Genomic DNA, 9,771 nt, shown 5'->3' with positions numbered 1-9,771 from the left:
GAAACAGACTTTCCACTAACAAAAATCACTGTATTGGGTAAATTGGTGTAAACATTTGACCTCATCTCACTTTTCCACAATCCACCCAATCATGGATGGGAATGCCAGTCCTGCAGGCAGGTGAGATGCGAGGGCAGCTTGCACCGCTCTGAGCTCAAATCCCGCTCTGGGTGAGGACTCAGACAATCATGTTTTTCTTCATGACAAGCGTCTCCACTTCCTTCATGAACCGGAGGCACAGCTCCTCCTGCCACGGCAAGGCCACACACTGCACAGCCACCGGCATCCCCTCGGCACTGCTAAAAGCCTATGGCAGAAAGAAAAGGGAGAGGGTAGGGGATATGGCAGAGATGAGACCGGGACACTGTGCCCCCCAGGGGACCTGGCACAACTCACCGTTGCCAGGCCCCGGTCCCACCAGTCTCGGAAATAGCCTTGGTAGTTCTTCAGCTCCTTCTCATCCTCATCCGTCGCCAACGTGACGGGGACAACACCGACAGGGAAGTCCAAGGAGTTGTAGAGCATGGTGTAGCTGACTGCCACTGGGGGTAAAAGGGAGCTCACAGCAACAGGAAAAACCTTCACCCCCCTCTGTGTTTGACCACAGCACACGTGAATGCCCAACACCACTTCCAACTAATAGGCATCTGTGCTGTGAACTCAGTGGCTGCAGGATGGAAGCCTGCCCCTTGGTTCCTGCACACACCAGGGTGGTTGTCCAGAAGCCAAGCTGCCCAAGAGCTGAGTTCTTCCCACTGCTGCCCAGTGCCTCAGAAAGCAGGGGAAGGAGGAAAAATGCTTCCCATTTACACTGGCAGGGAGGCTATGGCTTGAGGTCAACCAGGCAGTCCTACCTGAAAGCTTTGCTGGGTAGCCAATAAGGAGAGCTGGGCCCAGCATGGGACAAAGCATCACGTCCAGATTCAGCTTCTTCCACTGGGTGATAAACTGATGGCAAGACTCCTGAGAGGCAAACACACCGGTGGTCAGTGGGATGGATGCACTGTCCTATGGTTGAAGCTCCGCTGGGCTCCATCAGCTGTGGGGTGAACCACATCAGTCCAAATCCTAAAATCCAGTGGCTCTTGGGGAGCCATGGTAGCTCTTCCCTACTGAGAAGCCAGGCCCAGCATACCAATCACACAGCAACAACCAAAGAGCAATGTGCTATTAACGCTGCCTCAGCTGAAACCAGGAGAAGGGAAGGGTGTAGTGCAGTCCTAACCTCACCTGTCACACCATCACACACAGTCACATCGAAACCTGTGTGTGCTACATGTTATGTGCCCTTGTACCACTTGGAGAGTATAACAGTGATTACCAGTACTAATATTTCAACCCATCTCATGGTATCTCAAAAGAAAACAGAACCTAAAAAAAGAAAAACTGTGGATGAGAGAACTGAAAAAAATAGGAAAGCCCATTGAAAGAAATGTGGGAAATAAAGCTGGTAATGTCAAATTTTAAGCTTTGGTGACAGATGAAAGTACTGATGCTACAGGTATGGCTTGATGTGCCATTTTTATAGGAGTTGCTGGTAATGAATATAATGCCACTGAGGAAATGGCTTCCTTGATGTCTGTAGAAGACACAATGAATCTCTTGAATTGGATGAGGCAGAAAAAAAAAAAACATTAAAGCAATTTTCTTTAACCTTTGTCAACAGATCTGGCATAGCTACCGATAAGCAATGGTTGGTAAAAAGGAGACATAAAATTAATAAGAGATGATGCAATTGCTGCCAGCAACTCACATGTGATGAAATATCATTGCATCATACATCAAGAAAATCTATGTGCAAAAGCTTTGAAGATGGATAATGTCATGCAGATTGTCATCAAAGCTGTAACTTCATCAAGTCCAAGGGACTGGCTCATTGCTAGTCCAGTTGTTCCTGAAAGGTATGGATGGTATGTTTTTATTGTGGACATAATTCACTTTTCTGAAGGAAGGTGGCTAAGCTGGGGTAAAATGCTAAACCGGTTTTATGGTTTGTGAAATGAAATCAAATTCTTCATGGAGTCAAAGGAAAAATCTGTGCCAGAGTATGAAGATGAAAATGGCTCACAGAGTTAGCATTTTTGGGGGATGTCACCACTAATTTAAATGAGTTACACACCTGTCTTCCTGGTGAAAATCAGCTTGTCTGTGCTATGTTTCAAAACCATAACAGAGTTCAATATGAAACTTAAATTATGGCCAGCTCAAGTTACTGCAAATAATCACATGCATTTTGTTACACTGACTAAGCCCAACCCTGTGAACAGCAAAAAATGTGAGCATATTTTGCTATATGAGGTTTCAAGACTTCAAAAAGAAAATCATCATATTTGACTGAATATTTGAATTCTTACCCTTGTACTTCATCAAAAATCTCTGATGAAAACCTTGAGAACTCACTAAGAACTGCAGCCACTTCCAGTGAACCAGCCTGATGCACTAGCTTCACAAAAATTAAGTCAAATATCCCACTAATTTTACATTTTTGCTGCTCTTTTTTATATTTTAATTAAAAATAATATTTAAAAAGTTAGTTAGTTCTATAGCTTAACTCTATTATATACTTTGTATGTGGCTCAAGACAAATCCTTTTCACTCCATGTGCCCCAGGCAAGCTGAAAGGTTGGGATACCTATGCTTTACCTCAATTTCATGATGAAGACTCCAGAGTTCTTCCACCGTGCTGAAAAAGGAAGCAAAAACAATGCAAGTTAGTGAGAAGTATTGCACAGAGCAGCTTTGTGGGCAGAGAAACGCATTAAATGGCAGATGGGCACCGGTGAGCTCCGCTCCTGAAGCTGCAGCCAAGGGAGGATTTTGGCAAAGCTCAAGCTTTCCCCTCATTGCATGACAGATGCATTAACCAGTAGCAAAGCAGTCAGCACATTTCACTCCTGCAAACTTCATCCAGTTCATAAGCAAGAGGCTGCAAGTGCCCGCCCTTATTTCCATCCTCAGCGCTACAACAGTTGGCAAAGCTCTGCAGTGCTAGTTATGACATGGATATAAACAGCTCTCAGTTTGCTCCCTCCCTTGTATTTTCTGCCTTGTATTTTCTCAGATACATGCAGCCGGGGAAGTATCCCTAATGTAGCAAACATTGCTGCTCTCCAAAGAGAAACCCAAACCCTCATGTTTGGCATTTACTCACTTTGCTCTCAAACTTCTTATGACATTTGACAACCGAGGCACCTGGCAAAGAGAAAGTAGTAAAGAAAATAGCTTACATTAATCCCAGCTCTGTCCTCTCAGACATCTCCATCACAAATGCAAGCCACTGACGTAGTGCTCAGGCAGGACTTCTGGCTTTTCCCCAAAATGGGGAGAGGGGGCAGAAATAATGTCTCTCCAGTTTGGAGGAGAAGTGCCTAAGCACAACCAGTATGCAAAGCCTGGAGAGTTCCCTCTGGTTAAGTCTTACTGCAACAGGAGACACCTACTGCTTGACTCCATCTAAGCTAGGAAGTAGTGCACCTTACAAAGGGTTTGGTAATCCAGGACAGCAGAGTTTTCATCCAGTTTGGTGACTTCACCAACCAGAAGAATATCCCCAAGTTGCCTTTCTCCAGCTCCCCTTCACTGAAAGAGAAGAAGAGTGTTTAGCTGAACAGTATTAGAAAGCAATTACAGGAGATCAACTTGCACAGGACCAACTCCTCTAAATAGCATATCTCAATGAGAAGAAGGTTTTCTCATTTCCTCTGGGCTCCCCTGTTTCCCATGGTTTTATAGGCTCTGCACCCAGTTTCCTTTGATCTGCCAAGGCTGGTAGCAGTCTTAAACTGAGCCAAAGTTCACCTTAATCTCTTGATTATTAGCTGCCCAGTAAATCCCTCTGCAGATCAGCCACTGTCCATATTCAGTAGATCTGCTGCCCAAGTCCAGGGAGGATTCCCATAGACAGGCACCAATCACACAAGCCATTTTGGGTTATACTCACAAATTGTTGAGAAAAGTGACACCTCCATCTGCAAACATTCCCCTGAAGCAGAAGTTATAAAGCGAGTAGTCCACATTTGTAAGTTCAAAGGGCACCAGCTGGAAAGACAATGGATGAGGTGTCAGTGGCACAAGCACAACAAAGCTGCATGGCAGGAGCCATCAAAGGCTAGCAAAGGCCCAAGCTGAGGTCATTATGACATCCTTTCAGGAGGGGCTCAGCCATTTGATATCCAACCAACCCCAGAGTGCAAGGAACCCTCCAAAACCAGCAGTGAAGGACAGAGAGCACAAGGACTGCTTGGCTACAGATGAGCTGCCATCTGCATCTGGCCCTTTATTTTCTCCACGGGTCCTGGTTTCCAGATACAAAACCAGTCTGTGGCTTTCCAAGCATGCTACATGCAGTACACCTGTGGAACTGCCTGCCAAAGAACATCACACACAAGAGGTGAAATGGTTTTATTTATGAATGTTCATAGAGTCCCAGAATCATTAAGGTTGGGACAGACTTCCATCTAGTCCAACTGTCCACCTACCACCAATACTGCCCACTAACCATGTCCCTAAGTACAATATCCACTCTTTCCATAAACACCTCCAGGGGCAGTGACTCCACCAATTCCCCTGGCAGCCTTTTCCAACGCATCACCAGTCTTTCTGAGATGAAATTCTTCCTAATACCCAACCTGAAATGTTGTGGGAAGTTGAACGGATTGAAGGCCCCTTCCCTGACAAATGTGCTTTATGGTCACTCCTGGGTCCTGAAGCCAAAAGGAAGCACAGCTGAAGCACGTCTGTTGGGTTCATGCAACACCCTACCGTGTGGCCAGCCTCCTCCAAGAGCTGCTTTGTCTCCCGAACAGCACGCCTCATGGCAGGGCTCGGCATGGTGAAGAAATCTGTTTCATAATAGCCTATGCGAAGGGGCTGTGTACTGGAATACACCTGCAGAACAAGGAAAAGCTCTAGCAGAAACACTGTCAGAAGCCAACAGCACACATACGATGCAGGGCAGGGCACTTATCTCACCATCATACCAAACCACATAACATCGCAGGTCGGCACGCCAATGGCACTTTGCCTAAGAAACAACAGCTCTTCTCACAGCCCTGCATCCCCTGCCAGGTCCCTTACCTCTTCATTGAAGGGAAGGGGAGGAACAGTGCTGTCCAGGTTGAACATGTCCTCGCACAGCAGTGCTCGCATGCACAGTGCCAGGCTCTCCACATCTTTTGCCATCGGCCCCACAGCTGGGGTCACTAAGGGAAACCAGAAAGCTTTTATGGCAGAAGGTCTTTAAAGGGACATGTCCCTCTCTTGGCATCATTCTGACTTAGTTTTGTGTTAGCAGCAGCTCCTTTTATAACCAGGACTAGGAGAGCCTATAGGTCCCTTCCCACCAACAGCCCCATGGCTACAGACCCAGAGTTGTTATCCAACAACATCTCTCCATTGCACAGCTTACAAAGTAGAACAAAATCTTCATGGATCACAACTAAAGACATCCTTCCAACCACTAATCCCACCTCCCACAAAGCCGTGGCAGACATCACAGCAAGCTGGAGGGTTAGAAGATGTATCTGGGTTTGCGTAACACACAACTCATGCATATTCCAGCATTCTTCTCCAGAGCCGGGCATGCAGGTGGCTCTCTGAAAGAGTCCCTGAAAAGGAACCTGCTTTTCTCTTTGAACATGTAGGAGAAGCTAACCCTAGCTAGCTCAAAGTCCTTCCCAACCTTGCCTTTCTTCCCTCCCTGCAGGGCAACTGCCAGTTCCTACCTGACTTCTGCCCACAGATACCAGAAATGACTCCTTTTTTGCTGCAAAGAGAAACAAAAGACAGCCACTGAATTTTCAGAGAAAGGAACACATTGCCCTCCCTTTGCAGATGCTGAGGTTGGCTGAAGGGGAAGCCCAAGTAACACCCAACCTAGGCCAGAATGGTCGATATCTGACCCATCAGAAACAATTATACATTCTTAGCATGCAGGTGTAGAATCTTCCACTGCCTCTGTAGTGGGGGAACTGATGCTTCCCTCCTTCAGAAAGTGTCTGGGCAGGAGGGAGAAGTGAGCCCTTCCTGGTACCTCCCACATTTCCTCTTGCCCACAGAAACAAGAGCATCCCAGCACAACAAAACAGGTGGTGGCGGGTGTCACCCTGAGAGATTACAGCCTGTAGCTGGCAGTGTTGCCTGCAGCATGGGGTTTGGAACTCATTAATGTTTAAGGTATCTTCCAACCCATGCCATTCTATGACTCCATGATCACTCGCAGTACCTGAGTCTGTTCCCGGTAGGTTTGAGCGCACAGATCCCACAGAAGGCAGCAGGGAAACGCAGGCTCCCTCCTAAGTCTGTGCCAAAGCCCAGGATGGACCCACCTCCTCCTATGAGAGCCCCTTCTCCACCGGAGGAGCCTCCAGGAGTTCTGGTGTAGAGCAGGGGGTTACACGTCTGACCGAAGATTAAGTTATTGCAGTCATAGCTGGAGAGACAGAGAGTGTGTACATGAGGGGAGCACAGACAACTGCTGATACAGAACCTGGTCACTCCTTCCCTCCCCTTATGGGCAGGATGTGACAAGCTGTCCCCAGAAATGCACTACCACAGGTCACTTGGCAGGGCAGAGGAACATGAGCAGGACAGTACACCTGACCTCACCCCACATCAATAACATTGCGAGCAGTCTTGGCAGCCACAACAGCAGGTTTGGGGACAGGATAATTTAAGGTTAACTAGCTAATGAGCCTCCTCTTCCATACATACATTTGCACTGGCCCTGCCAGGCCTGCTGCTGAGGTGTTAATTAGATTAAATAATAAAAAAAAAAAAAGTGATTTCAAAACACCCAGCACAGGAAAGAAGGGCGGCATTTTTTCTCCTCTTCTCCTGCTCTCCTTTGTCTTTGTTTCACGTGAAGCTAGAATGAATTTTCATTCTGAGTGGCAGGAAAGTGTAGAGACACCAAGGGTCTGGTGCTTGATCTGCTGGTTGGCAACCCTGCCCACAGCAGTGGGGTTGAAATGAGATGATCTTTGAGTTCACTTCCAACCCAACCCAAGCCATTCTGTGATGGGGTCATTATTTAAAAAGAAGTGCGAAATGAGAAAAAGACTTGATAGAAACCCAGCCCCAACTGCTCATGTACCTGATGAGGGACTGGGGAACATTGGTTTTCACAAATGGAATTGCCCCTTGTCTCTTGAGCACCTGCACCAGCACGCTGTCCTCTGCCACGGGCTTATCGATGTTTTTCACAAACCCCAACATAGAGTCATGGCCCTGGGGGCAGAGTACAACCAGGTTTCCAAATGCAGGATTGCACTTTTCCCCAAACCCTGTATTTTTATCTCAATCTAAAAGCATGTGCACGCACCATCCAGAACACATACATTGTGTGGTGTATTGCTAACAAAATCCAACCAGCCTTCTCTGTTGGCTTGTGTGGGAAATGGGCAGCAAATCCTATCATCCACCACAGCAAGCGTATTCTGCATCAGCTATGACATGAAGCTGAGGTTAAACTTCCCCCCACCACCCAATTTCAAAGCTCGGTCACATCATGTTGGTGGTACCTGGCAGTTGATGGAGTCCTTGATGCTGACAGGCACCCCATAGAGCAAACCCTTCTTCTCCCCAGGCTTTGTGTGCTGGAGCTGGGTCTCGCTTTCCTGCATGTACTCTGTGATGCAGTTTGTTTCTCTAGCAATCTGGAGGGCCTTGGGAAAAGAGACAAAGCCTACAAGTGAGACACAGCCTGCGGTGTTGGACAACCACATTCTGAAAAGCACACTTGTCTCTTCCTGCTTCCCCACCTCCCCAGCTGGCATCAGGAAGCCCTTTTTGTTCCTTGCCAAGAAGCTTTCGTGCCAAACCCCAACACTTGCCCTTGCAAAGATGTGGGCTACACAGGTGCAAGGTGGTGCTTGCCACTCCTCATTGCTCCAAACCAAGCCCAAGGCCATGACACCAGGCACCTAGCCCTCACCTTTCCCACGTAGGCATAGAAGACATGCTCTGGAGGGAGGGAACCATCCTGGATTTTCTTGGAGAGCTCCGGCAAAGAAAGCGAGAGGATGGAGACCAAGTTCACCGAGGGATGCTAAGGGAAAGGTTGGACATGGTTAGGTTAACTGATGGGGTCCTCCTCTTCCCCTGGAACCTACTATATTCCATCCTAAAAACAAATGCTGTTCAGTGGTCAGATGTAATATTTGCTCCTGGTAATGGAATCAAACCCACAGGGTCAGCAGAAACCCAAACTTTCTGCAGTCCTGTCTTCCCAGCCAGACTGTCTCAGTCTTCGGTCTTCCTCAGCTCTGTTGTGCTCAGACAAGTCTCAGCTGGGCCCTGGAGGAGATGCTCTGTAATACGTGATTGACTGAACTGTGGGGGGAACTGGCCACATTCTTAGATATTGCTCAGCAGAGAATGAAAACAGCATGGTGCCAGAGCTGCTGGCATCGCCAAGGGAGCTCACAAATTGGCTGAATGCAGGGAGTTCATCTGGGGCCAGCAGAAATCTCCCTAGCAGGGATGAGCACCAGATTCATGCTGGGCTCTGAACCACAAGCTGGGCAGCTGGATGTGACCGCAGAGCACGGCGTGCCGGCTTTGTGGCGAGCAGCCCCCACAGCCTGCCAGCTGTCCTTGGGTCTCGCCGTGCCGCCGAACTTTGGCCTCCGCTAGAAAATACGGCCTCTCCCATTTCCTACGGCTCCTTAACGAGCGGGAGGCTGAGCGTAAAACCACGGCGGGTGAGGCCAGGAGGCAGAAATAGCGCTTTAAACGTGGCGTTGGGATTTTCCTTCTCTTGCTGCTGCGAGCGGCTTTTTGCTGACTCCTGCACTCAACCGGCACGACGCGGGCAGCCCTTCCCTTCCCTCTCACCACCACGCTCATCAGCGGCGCTCCGGCCACATCTCTGCGGGGTGCGGGCATACAGCATTCAAAATTAAAGAATTACTGCAGATGAGGACCCACGATCCTCACTCCCAAACACCTGCCCAGAAACTGCAGGCACTGCTGCTCATCGGCCCGAAGGAAGGAAGCCCTGTTCTCTCCCCGTCCTCAGCACACGTGGGATCAGGGAAACCCATCCGAACCCTGCCAAGGGTGGGGAGAACGCAGCTTCCTGCACCCACCTGCTGCCGAAATGCGCGCACAGCCTTGTCCATCTGCTCCAAGCCTCTCTCCTGCCTCTCCCGAGCCTCCTTCACCTTCCTCCAGAGCCCCCTCCAACGCCGCCATCGCAGGAGCAGCAGCAACAGCCCGGCCGAGCCGCACAGCACGGCAGGCACCGAAGGCACGGCCGCCCGCATGCCGCTCCACGCCCCGCCGGCCTCGGGCTGCCCGCGGAGGTGGAGAGGAGGGAGGAAAACCCGGGGAGGACCGCCTGGCATGGTGGGCTGGGCCCTGCGGAGCGAGTTAACCGCTTCGCTGCTTGGGCGCAGGGTTGGGCAGCGGGGAGCGCTCCGGATAGAGCCCTGCGGTTCTTCTGTTGATAACGTGTGCTGCTCTCGCTTTGTGCTGGGGAGGATGTGTGTGTAACCGCCCCGCTGCGACTTATCAGCTGTGTGGCTGCAACCTTGACTGAGCACGCCGAGAGAGCAGGGGGGGCCAGTGAGAGGAAAAGAGGGGGGGAGAGAAACAGTTAACATGCCAGCCGTCTGCTTCAGGGCAAGTACAGCACGGCATGGTGCTGTGCTTTGCTCGTGGCTGCATCCTCCAGTGGAAAGCAGCGTCTTACTAAGGCCCTATGCTTGGGTTTGAGGGGAGCTCCAACACCTCTACCTTCTCACTGGCCTTCCATGAGTCTGTCTTTAA

At 49.5% G+C, this 9,771-nt stretch overlaps 1 protein-coding gene across 2 annotated transcripts; it reads right to left on the bottom strand.

Annotated features, from left to right (window-relative positions):
• Positions 1–9: 9 nt before the first annotated feature.
• Positions 10–9,448, bottom strand: LOC128072229 (fatty-acid amide hydrolase 1-like). 2 transcript variants are annotated; one of them, XM_052665778.1, is made up of 16 exons: positions 9,090–9,448; positions 7,934–8,047; positions 7,521–7,664; positions 7,338–7,445; positions 7,094–7,227; positions 6,224–6,430; positions 5,724–5,764; positions 5,077–5,201; positions 4,762–4,887; positions 3,941–4,038; positions 3,480–3,579; positions 3,152–3,192; positions 2,644–2,683; positions 855–963; positions 397–542; positions 10–307 (listed from the first exon to the last, which is right to left on the bottom strand). In XM_052665778.1, the coding sequence occupies exons 1-16, from the start codon at positions 9,345–9,347 to the stop codon at positions 179–181; spliced, it is 1,920 nt and encodes a 639-aa protein (XP_052521738.1). In that variant the 5' UTR covers positions 9,348–9,448; the 3' UTR covers positions 10–178. The 2 variants fall into 2 exon arrangements, with proteins under 2 accessions (XP_052521738.1, XP_052521739.1); XM_052665779.1 differs by lacking the exon at positions 7,338–7,445 and having other exon boundaries at positions 9,090–9,311.
• Between the last annotated feature and the right edge of the window lie 323 nt (positions 9,449–9,771).

Source organism: Tympanuchus pallidicinctus, unplaced genomic scaffold, assembly GCF_026119805.1.
Source record: "Tympanuchus pallidicinctus isolate F22 unplaced genomic scaffold, pur_lepc_1.0 scaffold7, whole genome shotgun sequence".
Classification (NCBI taxonomy): domain Eukaryota; kingdom Metazoa; phylum Chordata; class Aves; order Galliformes; family Phasianidae; genus Tympanuchus; species Tympanuchus pallidicinctus.
Note: the sequence above shows the minus strand (reverse complement) of the source record. Positions and strands in the feature narration are given on the sequence as shown.